The sequence below is a fragment of the Aulostomus chinensis genome, chromosome 9, assembly GCF_037954235.1.
Source record: "Aulostomus chinensis isolate RoL2024-O1b breed Wild chromosome 9, RoL_Achi_v1.0, whole genome shotgun sequence".
NCBI lineage: Eukaryota > Metazoa > Chordata > Actinopteri > Syngnathiformes > Aulostomidae > Aulostomus > Aulostomus chinensis.
In genome coordinates this window covers 29,782,626-29,805,125 of record NC_141328.1, presented here as the reverse complement: position 1 = coordinate 29,805,125, position 22,500 = coordinate 29,782,626, and the positions used below count along the sequence as shown (strand labels likewise).

The window sequence follows — 22,500 nt, the reverse complement described above, 5'->3', positions numbered from 1 at the left end:
ATCTGTCTATCCATCTATCATCTATCTATCATCTATCTATCTATCTATCATCTATCTATCATCTATCTATCTATCATCTATCTATCATCTATCTATCTATCCATCTATCTATCCATCATCTATCTGTCTATCTATCTATCATCTATCTATCATCTATCTATCATCTATCTATCTATCTATCTATCATCTATCTATCATCTATCTATCTATCTATCTATCTATCCATCATCTATCTGTCTATCTATCTATCATCTATCTATCATCTATCTATCTATCTATCTATCATCTATCTATCATCTATCTATCTATCATCTATCTATCATCTATCTATCATCTATCTATCTATCCATCATCTATCTGTCTATCCATCTATCATCTATCTATCATCTATCTATCATCTATCTATCTATCTATCTATCTATCTATCTATCTATCTATCATCTATCTATCTATCCATCATCTATCTGTCTATCCATCTATCATCTATCTATCATCTATCTATCATCTATCTATCTATCTATCTATCTATCTATCTATCTATCTATCTATCTATCTATCATCTAACTATCTATCATCTATCTATCTATCTATCTATCTATCTATCTATCATCTATCTGTCTATCTATCCATCATCTATCTATCATCTATCTATCTATCTATCTATCTATCTATCTATCTATCTATCATCTATCTATCTATCATCTATTTACATATACTTATGTATATGTGCATATATACATATAAATATATATTTATATATATATATATAAATTTCTAAATTTATATATATATATATAAATATATGTATATTTACACAGACATATTGAGCCATTGAGCAACTCAATTTCAATCTTCTGCGACTACATTTTGCAAAACTAACAGTAAAGCTACCTTGACCCTTGACCCTTGACCCTTGACCCTCGAATGTCTAACTGTTTTGATTGTTTCCTCTCATTGGTAACACACTGTATTGACTCATCATTAATTATGCTGACTCACATTGATACAAATTTCTTTCATTGCTGCCAAACTTCCATGTTCTACACCAAATGACCACAAGATGACAGCGTGACTCAGGCTGGCGTGACAACAACAAGTGAGGGGAATCAAATCAAAGATCCGTGGTGAGGAAGTTCTCCTCCTGTCCAGGGAGTGTATCTGCCAGCATTTCTGTCCCAGCAAAGCAGAGCAAACTTTTCTAGTTGCTTCCATATCAAAACAAAATGAGAATACATTTGTTCATCAAACTTTTAAAGAATAATCTGGAAATCCAACAGTTTCTCTCTTATTTGTATTGAATCTGTCATGTGACCTGATTTGAGACAAAAGTCTGAAGAAGTGAGGTGATGATGTCACCTCCTCTCGGCCGAGGACTCACAGCCTGGTTGTCCTCCTGAGTTCTGACACTTCCGAGCTGTTTTCTGCTCAGACACACGTCTCACATCGCCACGTTGTCGTGGTGTCGTTCGCTCAGACGACCTGGGACGCCTCCACGGCTGACATCAGAGTTGTTATCTGGCCAGTGTTGGATAAGAACGTTCTTTCTTCTTTTTCCAGAGTCTGAATGGAAAAGCAACTTTATGCACTGATTCATTGGAAAGCCTGTCTGTCACTGATTTGATGATGAATCCTGAAAATGAGAAGAAACCAAGAAGAATCAAAATAAAACAGCTAGAGAAGTGTGAAGTCTCCCTCTTCTGACGGCTGCGCTTGGTGAGAAGTCTTCACTCGACTTTGTCTCAGTTATTTTTATCTCAATTATCATTACATCTATTAGACACCTTTACTTTCATTAAAACAAAGGTTTTACACACGTATGAGCTCATCAAGTTGAAGAATATTGGCCACACTGTACTTTTAAACGCAAATTTGTGTTGCTCTGCAAATACCTTGATGTTTTCCTTGAGAGGAAGTGGATTGTTGCGTTTGACATCCGCGGCTGCATGTGGCTCACGGAGGATTTCTCCATCATAGCCCTACTGTTCCACGACTGCCTGAGCCCAGTAATCAGCCTAAGGAACAGTTTATTCTGCCTGCTTTGGTTCACTCAATGGTATTTGGAGTGCATGTGAGGGAATTGAAAGAAAAGCCTCTTGGCCTGGAGGACTTAGCGGTGAACCTCTTTCCCCTGGTTTGAATTAATCATTACTACAGATATTTAGAGTACTTCAGCACATTTCAAGTCTCTGATCACTGAGTCCATGCTGTTTAGGGATATTGTTATTGAGAGTGACAGGACACACACACACACACACACACACACACACACACACACAGAGTTAACTGCATTCATCCTCTACTGACTATTAAAGCCAAGTTTAGTCCCCTGACCTCCTCAGAGAATGAGACCATTGCCGGGATCAGCTTCAGAGACCACGTGCCCACCTGCCAACAAGTGATACAAGAAAAACACAGTGATTCAGTTGGGCCCAACTCAACTGGATTATCTGGATTTAATTTATAAGTGTTTCTAAGAGAGGCTGTTTGTTTGCCCCTCAAGCTCTATTTACCCTTCAACATACCTCAAACGGACTGTGGCACTCACTTGATTTAATATCACCTCAGTTTTGGATTTGGCAGAATTCAACTTCTTCAGTAGTTTGTCCAGTTGAATTCCCAACAAACGATCCTGCAGCATAAACACGAGTACATGTATGATGCATCTTCTCACAAATTATCCAGATTAACCGCTGGAGTGTCCATTCTCTCGTCTCGCAGAGCTAAGCTCGCTACAGGCAGCTGCTCAGCGCTGTGCTGGTGCTCCCTGTGATATGGACTTTGTCTGAGCTACTGTGTCTCCACCTCTCACTGGTAACTTGTTCATTCATCTCTGCTCAGGAGGAGGAGGTCATGTTTTTGGTTGCTTTTGTCTGACTACCAGCAGGATCACGCAGACAAACCTAGAGGAAGTGTGGAGTACCAGTTATTCCTTTCACCACACTCCTCCATCGGGTTGACGAGATCCTTCTCAGAACTCAGCAACTGTGAGTTTTTGTTCAACAGCGTCACCACAGCAAAGCTGTCAAACCATCATAGAACAGGAAACTGTTGTGTTAGGACTCAACATGCTCAGATCTTTGCAAGCGTCACCCATCTGGCCTGAAGAAATCTACAAGACCAAAACCACCCAGCGGTTACAGGAAGTAAGTCGTCATGTTCGTCATCCTCCACTTATCGGGGGTCCGGGTCACAGGGGCCTCAGCCTCAGCAAGGAAGCCCAGACTGTCCTCTCCAGCCACTTCCACCAGCTCTTCCGGGGGAATCCTGAGGCGTTCTCAGGCCAGCCCAGAGACATAATCCCTCCAGCGGGTCCTGGGTCGGCCCCGAGGCCTCCTCCCGGTCGGACATGCCTGGAACACCTCCTGAGGGAGGCGTCCTCACCAGATGCCTGAACCACCTCCACTGACTCCTCCACCTGGAGGAGCAGCAGCTCTACTCTGAGTCCCTCCTGAAGGACTGAGCTTCTCACCCTGTCTCTAAGGGAGAGCCCAGCCTCCCTGAGGAGGAAACTCATTTTGGCCGCTTGTATTCAGGATCTTGTTCTTTGGTCGTTACCCAGAGCTCATGACCACAGGTGAGGGTTGGAACGGAGATTGACCTGCTGCTTCACACTCGGCTCCAGGATGATCATTAGCAAAACAAGCTAATGTTGTAGAATGGTCTCTGAATGGCAGGAGATAACGATGGCGCTGAAGGTCACCAGAAGCCACCGCTGCAGACTTGTACTGTGTTTGTGCAACGAGTGGCTTCGCGGGTGGTGTACAGTAGTGCTGGTGTTTATGACAGTCATACCGCACTCCTCTACAGCTAAACAAGACCCTCTAGGGAGCTCTGCTGGGTTTCCTCTTCAGATCTAAACACACGTGCCCAACAACCTTTCAGAGAGTGTCTTGTTTGCCATCAGGATCAGAGAGAGTCAGAACTGAGGGTTCAGGTGATTGTAAAAGGCTCAACCAACTAGGAACCGAACCAGGGACCACTGCACTATGGTGTCCTGCCAAGTCCAGAGTCCAAAATGTAATTATATTAGAGGGATACAGGGTTTAAAAATAAAGGCTGTATGGTGACTGGCTGTTTATTGTTTCAAATGTTCCCAAGACAACATGTCCTGCAGCACTGGGAGGAGGCTTCAGTGACACGACTGAGGGAACAGATAAGATAGAACGCTCCGCTGTGAGCAGTCAACGTCTCCACACATCTTTGTTCTGAATATTACAGACAGAATGGTTCACCTTCCAGATGATAAATGCCACTGTAGAAACATTTTATGAAAATGTTCGGTCATTTCAGGACACAAAAAACTAGGAGCATTATTCAGAAGCAGAAACAACTATTTTGGATGTTGAAATTTTAAAAATTGTTAAAAAATTGACATGATAGCATTCTTTGATGTGGTTTGACGCCAGCATGTACAGGCAACAACCAGGAGAGTTTTAGGTTTTAGCTCCAAAGATGATTTTCCCTCCTGCATCACTTCTTTATGACTCCAGAATGTGAGAAGAGCCAGCCACGCTTATTTAGCTCCAGGCTAACGGAGACTGACAGCTAACAGCCAAACTGTCCAAAAAGTTGACCAAAGGTCACCGTCTGGTGTCATCCACATCTTCTTCATCAGCCTGATGATCACTAACCCACAAACACTTTTATTGAAGATCAAATTGGGGCTTTTAGGGTTTGTACACAGATGCTTTTGTTCCTTTGTGAGCTCAAGTTTGTGCATTAAGATGCTTAGAGACAGAGCTGCATAAATCAATCCAACTTTAGGTCTTAATTTTGTGAATATGCCTCCATTTGTGTCATATTCAGGCCCGACCAGAGAACGGGAGTGAGGAGGTCAGTCACTCGTTATTGTTCTGAAATGAGAACATCTGTGCTTCCTGACATTTGTCTTCCCTCTTGCTGTGTGCGCTGCTTTTGCCAGACAAACAACAGGAAAGTTCACATTCACATGATTTAATTTATTTTCCACCAAAAAAAGTATGAAATGTTTCAAGAATAAGAACACAATTGTTTTCTCACAGTATGAAAATGGCACATTTAAACTCGTGCCAGTGCTGCTGCATGTGTAGACGTCAACAGCAGCTTTGGGGGTGAAAGAGCAAAGTGCTTCACCTGCTATTCACATTGTGTCTGTTGGTGCAAAGGAGCATCATGTGCACAGTCCAAAAATGTGCAGGGCAAATATAGCTGTTGGTGCAACACCACAAGACGAGTGCCATTTTGGTCGTAAGCTCACAAACCCTTGTCTCTCAGCTATGTCAGTGCAGCCGGTAGCTTAACCAGAGTCCAGTTGGAAGGCTTTCAAGGCTCATCTGACCAGAAAGTTGCTCAGTGAGATGCTGGGGCAACAGTGAGTGTGGCAGACTGAGCTTTCGTCCATTCTGCCACATTCAGGTCCAATTTTTGCCTTTAGGCAAGTACTTGATCCTCTTTGTATCACCTGGAGTTTCGTCTGTGTCGACTTCTATCCAAAACACAGTTGAAAAGTCAATACACTTGAATTCAGCATTCCGGCCCTGAAATGATGCTTTATTTTGAGTCTATATAGTTCAGAAACAACCTTTCCAGAGTCCACCAAGTCTTTTCAAGATGGCAGCTACCAATGATCAGGAACCACTGTGACTGTTCTGATGTCCTTCCTTGGGCTCATGTTAGCATGCTCCTCTCTCCTTCTCTGTCACCAGCTCCGTCAGACGCAGCTCGCAGCTGCTGTGGTTCCTCCTCAGAGCTGCACGCACTGTGCTGCATCCCCCGAGAGAAGATCCTTTGATGTGATTGGGCGCTCAGGTCCAGCAGGTCAAAGGAATCAGAGGAGAAGAGGCTGTCCTCACTCACCACACTGGAGGGACGGCTGTAGCGTCCCTCTGCGCCCACTGTGGCCTGGAGGAACCGCTGCAAGGCCTCTGGGAATATTGATGGAGCTGAAGTCTGAGGTGAGTGGCGTTCATCAGGAAGGTCTAGACTGCGGGAGAACTTGCCATTCCGTTTTAGGATACCCTTCCGTCTTCTCACCGCCTCTGTGCGCATAGTTGGACTATCTTCTGCTGCCGGGAGACTCGTGTGCTGTTTGTTGGAAGACAAACTCCCGACATCACTGTCTTTAGCTCCTACTCTAGAACCTCGTCTTTCTGTGGAGGCTCCATTACTGGACTCTCTTCCATACTGGTTCTTCAGTATCCCCTTTTTGGGCATTTTAGAGGAGGGCTGACTGAATGTGGAGGGCGGCGGAAGGCTGGTGGACAGGACTTCAGCATGGGTTCGATAAACCTGAGGACCTGCATTACATGGTTGTGAGGGGCCCTTTTCTTTAGGAGGGCTGTGAAAAACAGAGTCAAAACTCCTCTGGGGTTTAAGAATACTCTTGGGTTTCTTTCTGTCAATAGTGGAAGTAGCGGAAACCACAACAGAGGAAACAGCTGTTGAACAAACACCAGCGCAAGCTCCCAGCGAAGTCTGGGGAATTGCATTCTCCTTGCGAGATTTCTTGAGGCTAGACATTCCTCCTCGTACTCGTCCTCCTGCGCGGTCGGCCTTCAGAGGTAAGCTGAAGTAAGAGGGGCTGGGAGGTTGGCAGAAGGACTCGGAGGAGAGGCACCCTGGGTCAACCGTCACACTGCTGGCGGAGGCAACCTGATTCTGCCAGTCGATGTAGCGAGCCAGGAGGGGGGAGGGGCAGTCTTGGTGTGGGGATGACATGCAGTCACACACACTCTCCTCATATCCCCAGTTCACCCACCAGTGGTTGGCCACATCCTCTATCGTGGCCCTCTCATCCACGCGCACTGTCAACAACCAGTCGATAAGAGCACAGGCATCTAAGGGGCAGAGTCAGCAGTTATTTATAGAGGCCAAAAAACTATCTAGTAAGAGCAACACGCAAAGCCACCACGAACGACCCTCTAGAGGAAGAAAAAGGTGCACCTGAGGGGGGGTTGGGTCTGCAGTAGCGACCTTGGCTTATCTGCTCTGTGAGCGTGGCGTGACTGGTGCCATCAAATGGCATAGTGCTGTACACCAGCGCATACAGCAACACTCCCAGCGCCCAGCAGTCCACCTAGTGAGCACAAACACAGATGAAAAACAACAGGACGCACAAAAGTTCCGGTGATAAGAAGAAACTTCAAGAAACTTCTGGCTTTTCATAGCCGTTGAAGATGGAACCCTTTAGCACTGAGAGGATGATCTGCCTTTCTGTCTGACTCGGAAGTTGCTGTTTTATATCTTTTGTTGCAGTTTATTTTTCAAACTCAGACCCAACGAGTGCTTCTTGAATGTATTTTTTTATTTAATTGATAGGGACAATGCTCACTGATTAACAGACAAGTTGCTGTAAAGAAGCCCAAGTTAGCTGCTATGCTAGTTAGCTAGGATATCAAATACTGTATGGAGATGGTTGAACCTGTGGCCACGGTGACCGTCTGTAACAACGGTTACCATTCATGGTCACCACCGACACCTGTGAGTGTTTAGCCCTGGATTGAGCCTGTTCCCACTGCAGACCACAGTCAGATTTGAGCAGGTTTTGGCCACTGGAAAAGGGCTTTGGACTCAAAGAAGTATTGATTATCAGTATTTGTCAGTCTTGATAACTGTGACCAACCTCGGGCCCCTGGTACGGCAGCCCTGTCACGATCTCCGGGGCAGCATAGAGCGGACTTCCACAGAAGGTCTGCAGCAGGGTGCCTCGCTGGAAATGATTGGAAAGTCCGAAGTCTGCCAGCTGCAGAGCCAGAAAGACAGGGGACTTAGGGTTAGGGTTAGGATTTGTGTGGCCTGGAAGCACAATAGTACAACAGAGGACTACTATGATAGAAGAGTAGTATAACTCTGATTCCTTTTCAGCAGCTGCTACCTGTGTAGCAAACTCACTGTAAATCAAAACAATTCCTTTTAAGAGCCAGAAAAGAGTACGTGAACCTGTGGCTGACACAAGTGTGTGTGTGTGTGTGTGTGTGTGTGTGTGTGTGTGTGTGCTGGGAGGCATCAGGAGGCTCATGCTCACGTAACGGAACAATCACTCTCTTGGTGCTATGAGGGCAGACAGGAGGCTCCTCTCTATCTGAAGGTTTCAATGACAGGATACCATCGGCCCCAGCGGCGCCACCAGGACTCCTCGTGACAGCTGTATTTCCATGGAAGGCGAGTACAGGGACACAGGGCTCACAGTTCCACGTAGAGTGATGAAGTGATGAAGAGACTGACGATTCGCGCTGCTTATACAGCTTCGCTTCACACGAGCTACTGAGCGTGTGACAGAGTGGGCAGCTGACCTTACCACCAGACACGGCGATACGTTCCTCAACACGAACGAACCACTGACCCAAAACTCTGTGTTTCATCAAATGGGTCGTGACACTTGTCGGCTCGTCTGACTTCTGATAAAATCCCGTGTGAAGATTTTAGTTCAGATCGAAACTTTTGTAGCTTTTCATAATTCTTCTATATCTTGTAGATATTCCTGACATTATAAGTGAAGTATTATGATTTCATTGTGTTTAATTCAATATCAATTAGGACTGAGGCATCTTTGACTTTTCAACTTCCTGATCAATAAAGTTACCTGACTCATGTGACAGCCTTCATCTTTTACTCGCCATCATCAACAGGTTTCCCATGCGTCCTGGGGTTCCACAAACATACCGCCCTCACAGAAATGTCCGCCAGGGGCTTTTAATTCATGCAGTTACAGTGGGGAAGCTGTGACTGTGCAGCACCGTAATGACATCAAGTATGTGACAGACACTTAGATAAAAGTGTATATATATATATATATATATATATATATATATATATATATATTTGTAGTTTCAGTATATTCAGGCACTTCTCATAGAAAAAAGGCAAATTATTTTATTCGAATCCAGTTTTTAAAACAACGATTCAAGCACCCTGAATTCAACATCAGTTTCTAGAGGTACATTTCTGAGTTCATATATATATATAACATGTATATCTGGGTCAAAATACTCTGTGTGAGGTGTAACAGTTGTAGTAAAGTCAACACTGAAACCAGCAACACTTGTCACCCTGTGCCGACTTCTGGAATGTAAACAGTCAATACCCACCATTATGGGACTCGTGTGCTGAGATTCGATCCTGACCTGGATCCAGTGTTGAACCTCACATCACACATTCCGTTCATGGAGCAGACATTACATGCACATGCATCGCACAGAGTCTTGGTCATTTCCTGCCGCGGCTTGTTTTTAACAGCGGTGAAGCAAAGGTTTGCAATGAATGAAGGACTTCAGAGAGCAGTGTTTTCTTCTGAAGGACAAGCACATTCAAATCCCTCTGATTTTCTCAATTGCCAGTGGATTCCCTGCATTCCTCAAAGCTGCCATATATGGTGAGAAATATCCAAATAAGGCAAAAATAACCCATGGCTCTTTTTTAGGACCTGGCACTATGTTTGTGCTGGTTTAGACTGCTTGACTTCATAACACATTCGAATGATTGTGGGCCCAAAGTGTCTGATGTTTGTTCTGAAAGTGCATTCTGATGTTTCATTTCAGATCTGGCAAAATCATTTATGACCAGCTGCACAAACTGTGGAACACTGATTCCTGACATGCTTCAGGCAGCGTGTCATGTTGATGCACTCTCCATGATGTAATCATCTCTCAGAAACAACGCCTCTGGATCTGTGCTCATCCTCTGCTAAAAATGAAGGGTGTTTTTTTTAACCTTTCAGGTGATAAGAACATAAAACCTCAGAGTGCATGTGTTCCTTCATACCTTCACATTCAGGTCTTGGTCTAAAAGGATGTTCTCTAGCTTCAGGTCCCGATGTACAACTTCATTCTGCGAGAGAGGAAAGACACATGAGGGCCGCTGTTTCTCCGGCCTCCAGTTCACTGTCAAACGCTTCCACACGTGTGAAAGGTCCCACAGATGACCGCAGCCACCGGGGTCATCCGGGATGCTGGTGAGCTAAAGGTGTCTCCTCCTCTCATTCCTGTAAACCCACAGTCTTTAGAGAGTCACGACTGGCTAGACTCTGAGACATTTGCAGCTTGTTGGGAGATTTAACTGGACTGCTGGCGTTGTCCCAGAATACGTGAACAGAGAAGAGTGGCTTTGTCGATGGAGGCATGTGGCAGTCAGTCTTTCCCACACTTGATATTTTTGTGTCACATAGCAACCCACGTTAACCAGCATCCCTGGGGAACGGCAGACTTACACTCAAAGACTAGTAAAGCAAAATGGACAAATCCTTAAACCAAGACAGCAAGAAGTTTGTCTCGTTTCCACCAGAAAGTGTCTCACGGTGATGATACCCAACCGTGCTCCTGCTCAAACACTGCAGTGGAACCGACAGTGGAACATGCGCAGAACACCAGGCTGATGGAGGGTCAACACAGGCGTATATGACTGCTAGTTCTTCATTTATATGAAACGATTTAGACAGAAGCCAATAAATAAATAAACAGAGCAACTGAATTATTTCCATCTCTCCTTTGAATCCTCATCATCCTCAGAGGCACATTCAATAATTCATCCATGCTGAAACATTTGTGTCTATTTTGGGATGTTTCAGGGTGTCAGGAGCACAAATTCCACCTCCCTGCATTCTACACAGCTGCCAGAGCTGAACGATCGTCTCCGCGTTTCATCCGAGGAATGAAAAAATCCATCTCAGCTGACTGTCCTGCTCAGATCCCCCTGCACTGCACCGCCAGATGAGGAGGCTTTTCTGTTGCAGCGTTAATTCCTGTTTTCTGGCACAGGGGTTGATTTTATGTACACAACAGAAACAAAACAGAATACTTTCTTTTGCCAGAAAACGTGTTGCGTAAATGTGTCAGTGTGTGAAATTGCTGTCAAAAACATTCAGCTCCGAATCCGCTTTTAACCCACAGAGATCTGAAAACTCAAGTCAAGTTTTTCTGCAGTATTAGTATTAGGATTTGGAGGATTTAGTGGTACTTTACTTGCTCGTGCACGGTCGAATTCTGCTGCTTTCAATCCAGCACGTGCCTTCACACTTTAATGGTCAAAGTCAAATGTAAAACACTGAGTGAATTTGGACCTCATACACGTTACTAAAGTTCGTCAGCTGGGTCGTTCCTGTGGCAGCACAAAGTCTCATGGGCTGTATCATGAATGTTGTGGAACCTTTTATATTCATCTCCAACTTTGCTAAACTCAGCAATGTAGATATTGCAAAAAGTGTGTGTGTGTGTGCGTGTGTGTGTGTGTGTGTGTGTGTGTGTGTGTGTGTGTGTGTGTGTGTGTGTGTGTGTGTGTGTGTGTGTAGAAACCTTGTGGCAGTAGTGGACAGCAGATGTGATTTGCCTGAAGATGCTTCTGGCTTCTGTTTCTGGCAGCTTCCTCTTCTCCTGGATGTAATCGTACAGTTCTCCTCGGCTGGCGTACTCCATCACTATCACGATCTTATCCCGGCTCTCGAACACTGAACAACACACAACACGCACAAAGTGTGTCATAGTTCTTCTCTGACGAATGCGTTTGTGTAGGACCTGAGCTGCAAAGGACATGAGTAGTCGAGCCCAGAAACGTCCTCCATGGGGATCGAGGGTTATATTCATGGGAGAATCTCTACATTAACTGTCCTTTACTCTGCTTTTGGAGTGTCTCTCAGTCTCTGTTTAAATGTTCTGTAGATTCACGTTCCACTAAAATAAAGTCTTTATTTTACTTTAAAAATACTTAATTACACTTCCTTGTTATTTTACATGTTTAATCATGTCTTGCCTAAATCAAGAGGAAACCAGACATTGAGGAACAAGACTTTCATGAAGGAAAAGTGACCTGTAAGAGGACTCATGTTGTTACGCGTGTTTACACTGTGATCAGGAGTCCAATGATGAATCGAATTATTTGACACATTTGTGAGTCGAACAGGCCAGGTTGATGTGGGACAAAACAGGAATATTGCAATATTCAGGATGTTTTTTTGTGATATCACAATATCATTGCCACTATCACTATGATCACTATCATACTATCTATCTGTGGAGCTGTGATTTGTGTGTGTGTGTGTGTGTGTGTGTGGGGTCTTACCCTCGTAGAAGCGTATGATGTTGACGTGTCTGAGCGAGGACGTGATCTCAATCTCTCTCTGGATGTGGATTCTGTCCAGGTCGTCGGTGATGCGCTCCTTGCGGATGGACTTGATGGCCACCTGAGAGAGAGAACAGCCTCTGGTCAGCAGCTCCAACAAGATTTCATGTTCTAATCCAGCATTTCCTTCATCCTGGTGGCAGTAAGCATATTAGTTAAAGAAAACTGAGCCCGTCTTTCACACCAAGCACACAACATCAGGTCATGAAGGGACGTGCACCGGTTACCACGGTGATGCTCGGTATGACCTTTACTGTTGTTGCCAGTTTTCATAGATCTGCTGCCAGCAAACACAGAATCCTCTTTAATTCCTGTACAAACCCACCAGATAGTTCACCCTTCACCTACTGCTCTGACTTGAGTCACTCAAATGTGAATAACCACACAGAATCGCCTGAGCCAACCTGCATGGAAACAAAGACACAAACAGCTGACACAGTGGCCACCTTCATCAAAGTCTGGCTATGGGAGGTGATGGTGGGGGTGTGAGGGGCTGGAGGGGGAGAGCAGCTTCTGCGTCTGAGCACGCTCAAGCTCGACAGCTGCACTGTTCACAGTTTCCTTAATCCCAAACACTCACCGCACCTCAATCTAATCCCCCTCCCCAACCAGCAAACGCAGACACCCCCAGCAGGAGCCCCTTAATCCCGCAGGGACAGTATATCTCAACGGATCGCTCCAATCAAAGGACAAGACAAGAGTGGACAAACAGACATTTGGAGGGAAATGTGGTGGAATGTGTGTGGACAGTACCAGAGACCCGCTACGGCGAGGCCACCGCGTGACCTTCTGCCCTGACACTGATCACGTCTCCCATGGGTGAGCAGAGGAACGTCTGAGGCTGGAGAAGAAGCGATTCACACGCCCCGTCAAGTGTTACGTAACATCGGCGGGGCAGAGCTGACCTTCTGCAGCTGATGGGAAGCCACACAGCTCAAGAGAGTTTCAAGTTTATATCTTTCCTGGATTCAAATGCTAAAACTCATTTTCACCGTGTGGAGAGTATTTTTACGCCCCCCCGACTGATGCAGCCTCTCTGTCAGGTCAAAGTTAGATTAGTCCACACATATGCAGCGGCTGTCAGCCACATGGCGCAGGGCCAGGAAGCTGGTAAATGTTTCCTGACCCAAATACCTGCTGGCTACCTGCTGTTCTCCCTTCGTTCCCTGTTGGTTCTTGTTGAGTGGAGCACTGTTACAAGCATCATTCATACCACTCTGATCGCCAGGTAAAGGGATCTAAATATTGAATTGAAAAATAAAAATTAGAATGCTTAAACGCAACATATCAGACTAATATCCAGATGTTTTATGAAGGAATAAGTATTTGAAACTTATATGGTGGACCAGAGTCCACGGTGTGATGATTAATGACAAAAAAGGATGGAATTATATGGATTCTGCAATGACAAGAATTCCACTTTGGGACTCTGTTGGTGACAATACAAGGTAGAATTCAGGACAGTGGAGGGACGCTGAGGAAAAAAGTTCATTTGGAGCCCTGCTGGGACACAGAACAGGCAGCCTGGCGGAAACCAACACAGTACAGGGTCTTGAGGACGTTTTTTCAGTCGGGTGCCATCTTTTGCCAGCGAGCTGCTTCTGTCTGGAGACCAAGAGAGAAGGAGAGGAAGCTGGCAGGGAGGCTGATAACTGCTCAGCCGCCGGAGTTCAAGCTTAGCCTCCAATTATCAGCGTCTACTCTGACACAAGAAAGACAAAAACACCTCCAGTGAACATAAATCTTTTCTGGTGTGATACGATTCACGTTGCTCCATCACTTCCTTTGACCGTCTGCCCTCCAACTCAAGTCTAATATGCCACTCCGTTTGTTGCGATTTCCAACGTTGCTCGCGCTGCCTGAGGGAGGGGTTTGCGTTATCAGTCAGTGCGCAGTACAACTTCCTGTGTGGTCACAGGCTACGCTCTCTGTCCAGCAGTAACAGCCACTTCTGGTACCACAGCAACTCTACTCTTGCCACCTGCTGTTCTTGCTTTTAAGGCCTGAGTTCAACCTGTGTGTGTGATGTCATTCTAACGGCCCACATGTGTCATGTCTCAGCGTGACCTCTACTTCTACATATTGAGGTCTCATTGTTCATCTCAGTCATGAGCCGCGTATCAGATTTCTGGCTGAAACTGAAACTGAATGCAGGAAACTTCAGCAGAGATGTGTGTTTGTCAAGCAGAAGTAATGAGATATTCTTTTATGTCACTCAAGAAAGAAAATAGCTGTCACACATGTTGCCATGGAGACGATCAGTACAGGACAGAGTACATTTTCCCTCCTTCACATCTATTAGAGTAGCTCCAGTGGTGTGGAGTCTCCATGTTCTCCCTGTTCCTGCTGGGTTCTCTCTGGTACTCCAGCTTCCTCCACAGTCCAAAGACATCAAGAGGGACCAGGTTAATCCAGACTCTAAATTGACCGTAGGCGTGGCTGGGAGAGCCAATGGTTGTCTGTCTCTATGTGTTGGCCCTGCCATGGACTGGTGACCTGTCCAGGGGGAAGGCTGCTGGGATAGGCTCCACCCCCACCACCCTCAACAGGAGGAGAGGGGGAAGATGGAGGGATGGAGGGATGAATGGAAAGAGTGTATTTTCAAGTCTTTTGCCTTTGAAGTACTCACTCGTAGTTGCTTTGAGCACATGAATACATTCATGTACATGTAGTACATGAATGTATTCACAACCTTACAAAACGTTCGTTCCTTCGTAACTGAATCCTGGGCTCCGCACTAAACACCCAACCTCCAGGCATCTCCAGCAGCTCATGTACATCTGCCACGTTTATCTCCTGCATCAAAGCATCTGACTCAAACTGATTCTCTAATCTCGACCACAGTGCCTTTGTCCTCCCCCCTCCTCCCCCTCCCTGCCTCTAACAGCGTCTCCTCCCCACACTCCAACAGCTCCTGGTCTGGGTTCCAAAAATAATGTCTGTTGTGTTGCAAAGAATTCCTGGTATGTGCTTGGCTACCGGCACAAAGAATTTAGCATTTACCCTCATCCTACCAGCCTGCACACGCACACACACACACACACACACACACACACACACACACACACACACACACACACACACACTTCCTTGATATTCTTCCATCATTCTCTTTCTCTGGCTGGTCCCTCACACACATGCAGGCCTCGGTGTCCCGGTTCCGGGGACAGCAGCCTGGTAAACTGTGCCAGTTTTACTTCAACAGGCTCATGTGAGGATTATCTGGATCCCAGTGTGTTTACCAAAAACACGGAGACATCTGGGGCTGACGGATCTCTGCTCAGATCACACAGATTACAGCCTGACAAGGGACATAAACCCACCGAGTCATCTGGCACCAGCTTCTGGTTTAACATGGATATGAAAGTACCCCCTCAGACAGGACCATCATTGTGTGTGTGTGTGTGTGTGTGTGTGTGTGTGTGTGTGTGTGTGTGTGTGTGTGTGTGCAGTAGGTCACACTCCTTTTGGTGGAGACCTATTGTAGTAACTCTATCCCCTTGTTCAAGTGCTGAGTGAGTCAGTCCAGAGGAATCTCAGCCTGGCAGCACAGGAAGCAAGGACTGGGTTCACATCAACCCATGAGCTCTCACACACACACACACACACACACACACACACACACACAGGTAAAGCAGGAGCTGTCCAGTCACGAATGTAAAATGTTTCGTTCCGCCGTCATTGCCGTGAACCGTGTCTCTGTTACCGAGGCACCGGGTCAACGGTCCCGCCACTCACCGTCCTCAGGCTCGCTCTCTCCACCGCCCTCCTCACTTTGCCGTAGGCGCCTTGGCCCAGCGTCTCCATCAGCTCGTAGCGGTGTCTCAGGTTGTGCTTGTGCTGATGCTTCTTCACCTCCATATGACCACCCTGCCGCCTGTCCGCGCGGCTCGGACGGTTCCTGCCGAGCCGTGACTCCTCGGACGCCGCGTCCTGCAGGTAGCCGAGCTCGGAGCAGCGGCTGCTGGTCCCGGCGCACCCGCTGTCCGCCTCGCGTCTGCCCATCCTGTCTGCGCACCTGCCGGGGGCGGCCTCCGGACCCGCACGAGTCCTCGACGTGTGTGTGTGTGTGTGTGTGTGTGTGTGTTAGTTAGTTTATTTGTTTGCGACGCCACCGGAGTGACGTGAAGGAACTCCGATGTCCGTCCGGCACGCGCGAGCGCCTCAGACCCACCAGCAGCAGGAGAGCTGGGAGCCGCGTGGTCCGGCGTGTGGGCGGAGCTTATACCCAGGCCAGCTGTCATAGCAACAGGCAGCCGCGGGACACTCCCCAGACCGTTCTGGGCTCATTCTTGACCCGGTCCACAGCTGAGGAGCGGGGCCGGAGGCACGCGCGCTATGTCGCTCGTTCTCCTCGTACGACGATGTGGAAATGTGACATTTCTGGTTTCCAGGAGGAGGTGGAGAGCAGACAACAGCTTCACCATGTCCTGGACTGTGTGTGTGTGTATTTGTGTTTGTGTGTGTGTGTGTGTGTGTGTGTGTGTGTGTGTGTGTGTGATAGAGAGAGCAGCAAATTCACTTTATTAAATTGAAATATTACGGAGGAAAATATATTTGTAATATTTGGAATTCAACATGGTAACGTTCGTATAAACTATAGTTTAAACTACACTGTAGAGTATAAACTCTTCCCACTCCACAGCGGCCTCAGGTGGACCTGCTGGCACATGAACGCAGGTTTTAACTTTGCTGGCAGTCAAAAACAAAACTGTCTGGTGAAAACTTGAGAAGCCAGAGGAAGTGCGCCATCACAAGAATGCTTCTGACAGTGACCCCAGAACGGTGGCCTGGTTCGGTCTCTCGTCACCAAACTGTTCCAGTTACCTACACGTCACCAGAGTTTCACCATGCAGCTGAGAGTTGGTATCAGTGTCTGATAGCAGTGAGGAGCTATCAGGGCGTGACGAGGTCCCGAGGGTTCAGGTTGGCCACCAGACAGACATCGTACGTGTTGTGCATCGCCGCCCGTCTCTCCACCACCGTCCACACGTTGTCTGCAGGGTCCAATTCCAGAATCTCCTTGGTGATGATCTCATAACGGCCTGCAGCCATGGCAGAAAGGGGACACGTTATGGCTCCAAAGTCAAATGTGCACTGATCCAGCACCATCAGTTCAGTGCTGGCCGAGCGCTGCTACTCGCTACTGACCAGCTCCCTTGTAGTAGCCACAGAGGTACAGTTTCCCCTCCACTGCTGCGAGGTTGGAACTGTTGGTTCGGAGGGACAGCAGGGATGTGGGAAGCACCGGCCCAGCCCTCCAGGTGTCTGTGTCTGGGTTGTAGATCTCCACAGAGCTCAGACAGCGACGTGATTGTCCACGGTCCTCCCCATCACACCCGATACCACCTGACCAACACAACACATGTCAGCTTCCTCTGCTCTTTCCCATGTATCAGATCTTAGGTCCATCAGCACTCTGACCGAGCACGTAGATTTCTCCGTTGAGAACCGCCGTACCGCAGCGGTACCTGGAGTACTTCATCCTGGCACACTCGCTCCATCTGTCCTTACCAGGGTCAAACTGAAACACGCGGTTATTCAGCTTGTCCGGCTCCTCATCCGGCTGGTGCTGGCAGAAATCAGGAGAGGAAGAAGAATGAAGAGGAAAGAATAGAAAGTTGCCAAACAAGTGGACACAATAATCCTCTGTTCTGAAGTCAGTTCAGCTTCAAAATGCTGCATGGTACCTGTGGTGTCCAGCCCCCCAGCACATAGAGGCGCTCCTCCAGGGTGACGCTGCAGTGGCAGGCTAACGGGACGGGCAAAGGGGCGAAGCTGAGCCAACTGCCCCCCCTCTTCAGAGACCACCTCTCCACGCTGTTAGTGATGATGTAATGATTGTGCACTTTCATCTGCCCGCCGATCACATAGAGGCCGTCGCCGAGCAGGCCTAAGGCGTGCATGTCCCTGTGTGGCGCTGAGCACAGCTGCACCCAGCAGTTCTCCTCCGCCTTGTCATACCTGGAACAGACGAGGCAGGTCGGGTCTGGGGCTCGAACCTGCACGGAGCGTTCAGATGCATTTCTCACACCAACCTGTAGATGTTCACTGTCTTCACCCTGTGGTGATCTTCTGCCTCAACAGCCACCAATATGTTGTTGTCACATGTCACAGCCCCAGCTGTGATCTGGCCTGTGCCCTCAGAGCCCCTCAGGGGGGAGGGGATAAAATAAGTCCTTCTACCATTGGGGGCATAGCAGAAACTGAGGTCAGCAAGTCCTCCACGCCGGGCAGGCACTCCCTCCCTACTCACCCCCCCGAGGCAGAGTAGCAGGTGGGTGGTCTCCATACCATAACGCAGGGCTGGCCGGGGCGGAGCTGCCGTCTCACAGAGACCTGAGGTCTGGAGGGCGGCATCAATCATCCCAAAGCACTCAGCATCTTGCAGCAGCACCTTAAGGTTCATTTAAAGACATGCAAATCAGTCAGTGGACTAAGTTCTTGGTAAACTTTGACTAGAAGTCTTTATTCCCTCCCCTTCCCTTCTCACTGGGTGTCTGCGCCTGGCTTTACGAAGAAACCCAGGATCCACTAGTTCCAGTCGGACCCGCCTGAGTAATTCCCCAGCCTGAGCCTCGCACTGCGCGGCCCCTCGACGCCTCTCCACCCAACGCAACACCAGTTCAAGCACAACTTCCTCCTGGGAAACGTTGAGGTCATCTGAAGCCAGCAGATTAGCGAGACTTTGGGCATCCAACTCCAGCACTTCTTCCTCCTCACACACCTGGAAACAACAAGATCGAGGGGCCGTGTAGTGAGCAGTTGTGGAAAATAAAGGAGAACAAATATTTTATCTCTCATAATTTTGAGGATTTGTACTTTAGTTTCTTGAGATTAGCTACATGTGACATGTGTTCCCTTCGCGCCTCTAACTGGTTTGTTACAGTGTTGGTCATCAAATCACTCTTCAACAAGTTTCTGGATTGAGTTGGAAGGCCAAAATATCAACAAATGTTTAAAAATATCAAAAATAATTGGGGGCAGCACAGTGGAGCAGTGGTCCTCCCTGTGGCCCCCAGCAAGAAGGTTGTGGGTGGAGCAGTGGTCCTCCCTGTGGCCCCCAGCAAGAAGGTTGTGGGTGGAGCAGTGGTCCTCCCTGTGGCCCCCAGCAAGAAGGTTGTGGGTGGAGCAGTGGTCCTCAGTGTGGCCCCCAGCAAGAAGGTTGTGGGTGGAGCCCCGGCTGCAGCACGGGGTCTTTCTGGGTGAGTCTCCATGTTCTCCCTGTTCCTGCTGGGTTCTCTCTGGTACTCCAGCTTCCTCCACAGTCCAAAGACATCAAGAGGGACCAAGTTAATCCAGACTCTAAATTGACCGTAGGCGTGGCTGGGAGAGCCAATGGTTGTCTGTCTCTATGTGTTGGCCCTGCCATGGACTGGTGACCTGTCCAGGGGGAAGGCTGCTGGGATAGGCTCCACCCCCACCACCCTCAACAGGAGGAGAGGGAGGACATGGAGGGATGGATGATGGAGGGATGGATGGAAAATAATTAAAAATACTCTGTCACATTTTCATATTCTTGTGTGACATCACCTCCATAAGTGTTAAGTGATGTTAGTAGTACTTTTATTTTTGGACCTAAATTTGAAAATTTGGGTTTTTGTTTGGTTAAATCATGCAGTGAAACTGCATACGTGAACCGATGGTCCTGTCAAAGGGAACTCAAGTCTTTCTGTTGCTTGTGTCAGAGGAGCGTGACCAAATGTTTCACCATTCAATGACCATCATCTCTTCTGGGCCTGTAGGGTCAAGTTCTCCTTTAAATCTTAAATCTTGCTGCCAGGAATATTTGTCTCAAGCAAAACTGAATTTTCTACCTGTGCAAAGTGTTGGCAGAGGTATCGCAGGGCACAGTCAGCCAGATGGGAGGCCCCCAGGTCTCTGGCCCAGTGGTACAGGCCGACACAGTTGGACGGGTCCATACGGGCCTCCATGTGGCTCTGACACAACCTGAAACAGAGAAACTATTGGTGCTTTTCAAGCATAAGGATGCCATAATATTAACACCCTGAAGAACCTGTAGATGAACCTGGAGGTCCTGGTGATGCTAATTTACTGGAATAAAGGACTACATCCCTCCTGCTGCGGCTGTTGCCCACCTGAAGGCTCCGTCTACGTGGAGCAAGAAGGCCGCAGCAGCCACTCCCTGGATGTTGTCGTTGGAAAGAGGGAGTTCAGCTCGGTACATGTAGTCCAGGAGTAGCTTCAGGCTCTGAGCAGGAGTGTCCCTGAGAGGCACCTCTCCTCCCCGGGTTTCTCTCAGACCGCATGTGAACATGGCCTGGATGGTGGCATGTCCCACAGTACATGAACATGATGTTTGCTTCCTAGTAACCGTTCAGTAAACACTTTTCCTGGATGATGATTTTCTGCACCAACAAAATAAAATGTCCACACAGCCGACGTGAGTGTGCTCACATCACCTGAAAGTAAGGGCTGAATGCCGACAGCACCACCTTGTGGCAAGAAAAGGGAATCCCCTCAGCCACGAGCACCACATCAGTAAACTCCCCGGCTGCTCTCCACCTCTCCAGCTGCCTGAGCAGATGTGATCCATGATCTGCCTGAGCTGATTCTGGCATCGGATCCTCCATGGACTCTGGATTCCTGCACCACGTTTGCCATCATAGAGCAGAGGTCCACACGCTCTTTACTCAAGCAGAAGAGCAGATATTTGCACAAAAAGACAGACGAAGTTCTGATGGAACTTCTGGTCTCGGATAAAAGTGAAGAAGTTCAGACATGGACATTGTGACATGATATATTTTTGAAAAATCAACTAAAGTTAAAAGTACTGAAAATACTGCACTTTAACTTTAATGTCTGCAAATCAGTTTTCAGTGTGTGCATCAGAGCTTGAAATATTATGACCAGAATTAGAAGCCAAACAGGGTCTAATAATCCATGCAATAATGTAGTATTGGTACTTCTCTACTTCCTACCCCTGGCATGGGGGGACAGACTTAGGGGCAGAGCTGTACTAAGTCGTCAGGGAGGAGTTTGCTTCAGACACACACACTCTTGCTGTTCTCATCCAGAGTGGCACACAGTACCAGAGAATCATTGCCACGGGAACAGGAGCTCAGTTGATGCAGTGTTGCTGGGAGGGTTTGCTGAGCTCAAGTCATAGCAGAGAAAACTGAACTACAGGTGGAGTGAAAATCTACATCAGTGCGAATTGAGGAAGTTTTGAGGGAGTCACCGGGAGGGTGAGAGTCGCTCATTCACCTTTTCACAGATTGTACGTCAACGCTGACCACGGTGCTCGTTAACCACCAAGGAAGAACTCTTGTTAGATGAGCCACAGCACCACCTGGTGGCAACGGGAAATACAATTTTTCTACACTTACATAGCCTTCTGCCTCTGGGTCGCTAGAACAGCTCAAATGTGGTCAGAACCCCCTTCAGAATGCAGTGGAGGGTTCCTGCGAAGACGGAGAGTTGTCGGAGGTGGCCAATTTCCCCGCAGAAAAACAAACTATGTTGTTGTAACTTATTGAATGATGAACGATCAAGGAACACCAACAGGACCAGACCAAGAATCCGTTCAAATATCAGAAAAGCATCTCTAATATCTTGTATGTGCAGTTACATTTTGTCACACACCATGAAACATTAACACGAGCACCAACAGCAAAGACGAGCAGCTCAGCTGTGGTTTTGCTGCTTCCGAGCGGCAGGCAACCGAAGGACTTTGCTCCAATTCTGCAGGCAGTTCTTATCCATGTTAACCCCCGACCCCTCACTCCCACCCCAGCAAATGGCCCACCAAACCGTACACACAGATGTGACAGTGGGAGAGCTAAACATACACAGAACACTTTGCCCCAGGCACACATGCACTTTACGAGCTGTAGCGTGTTAGCATGACACACACAGACTACACCTGCAGTGCCAGTCCGAAGCCGACCCAGGGCCAGGATTCACACCCTTCTGAACCAAAATGGCGTCTGTTTGTTGTATTCCTGGTTGCTGGCAGGCCTGACTGGTTCACTGTGGTATTTGCTGTCTGAGAGCAGGACCACATGCTCTCTGGTGAGAAGGTTTAAAATAGAGCAGCAAGGCACGAATGCTGTCGGTCTGTTCAGGTTTCTGGAGGTGTCCGTTTACAGTCTCTCAGCGGTTCACCTGCTTTGTCTCTTCTTGTTCACTGAAACTTGAACTGCCAATCAGATGGGCTTGCAAAGGCCTCAAGGATTCAAGGAGAGCACACTTGTACAGAGCAAGGACTTACAATTCAGTTTTGCTAAAAAAAAACAGAAAAAAAAATTTAAAAAATAAGAACAAACTTGTGCAGAAGAATATTTGTGCGAGACTCATTGTCTGGAAACCACAAATCTGTCGGTATGAAATGTGTTCAGTCTTAGAGGCGTGGGGGCTGGACTGACCAGCAGATGGACACTGCTGCTAAGT

General features: G+C 47.5%; 2 protein-coding genes across 2 annotated transcripts; both read right to left on the bottom strand.

The window, feature by feature from the left end:
- Positions 1-4,846: 4,846 nt before the first annotated feature.
- Positions 4,847-16,307, bottom strand: LOC147256732 (NUAK family SNF1-like kinase 1). The gene is made up of 7 exons (XM_086214971.1): positions 15,826-16,307; positions 12,028-12,148; positions 11,265-11,416; positions 9,739-9,804; positions 7,601-7,720; positions 6,922-7,054; positions 4,847-6,815 (listed from the first exon to the last, which is right to left on the bottom strand). Exons 1-7 carry the CDS (start codon positions 16,090-16,092, stop codon positions 5,647-5,649), a joined length of 2,028 nt encoding a protein of 675 aa, XP_086071097.1. The 5' UTR covers positions 16,093-16,307; the 3' UTR covers positions 4,847-5,646.
- A 471-nt stretch (positions 16,308-16,778) lies between these two features.
- Positions 16,779-20,681, bottom strand: LOC147256731 (kelch repeat and BTB domain-containing protein 12-like). The gene is made up of 9 exons (XM_086212508.1): positions 20,511-20,681; positions 20,187-20,368; positions 19,905-20,037; positions 18,581-18,814; positions 18,126-18,484; positions 17,778-18,051; positions 17,512-17,659; positions 17,239-17,436; positions 16,779-17,132 (listed from the first exon to the last, which is right to left on the bottom strand). Exons 1-9 carry the CDS (start codon positions 20,679-20,681, stop codon positions 16,984-16,986), a joined length of 1,848 nt encoding a protein of 615 aa, XP_086068634.1. The 3' UTR covers positions 16,779-16,983.
- Positions 20,682-22,500: the final 1,819 nt, after the last annotated feature.

Bases quoted from the DNA above. Each gene is read 5' to 3' on its own strand.
- LOC147256732 (XM_086214971.1), bottom strand. From the start codon at position 16,092: ATGGGCAGACGCGAGGCGGACAGCGGGTGCGCCGGGACCAGCAGCCGC. The intron at 11,417-12,027 runs GTAAGACCCCAC...TGTGTTGTTCAG, and splicing joins CATCATACGCTTCTACGAGG to TGTTCGAGAGCCGGGATAAG. The intron at 7,721-9,738 runs GTATGAAGGAAC...CTGGCTCTGCAG, and splicing joins ACCAAGACCTGAATGTGAAG to CTGGCAGACTTCGGACTTTC.
- LOC147256731 (XM_086212508.1), bottom strand. From the start codon at position 20,681: ATGGAGGATCCGATGCCAGAATCAGCTCAGGCAGATCATGGATCACAT. The intron at 20,038-20,186 runs GTGGGCAACAGC...TCTCTGTTTCAG, and splicing joins CACGTAGACGGAGCCTTCAG to GTTGTGTCAGAGCCACATGG. The intron at 18,052-18,125 runs GTTGGTGTGAGA...CGTCTGTTCCAG, and splicing joins AAGACAGTGAACATCTACAG to GTATGACAAGGCGGAGGAGA.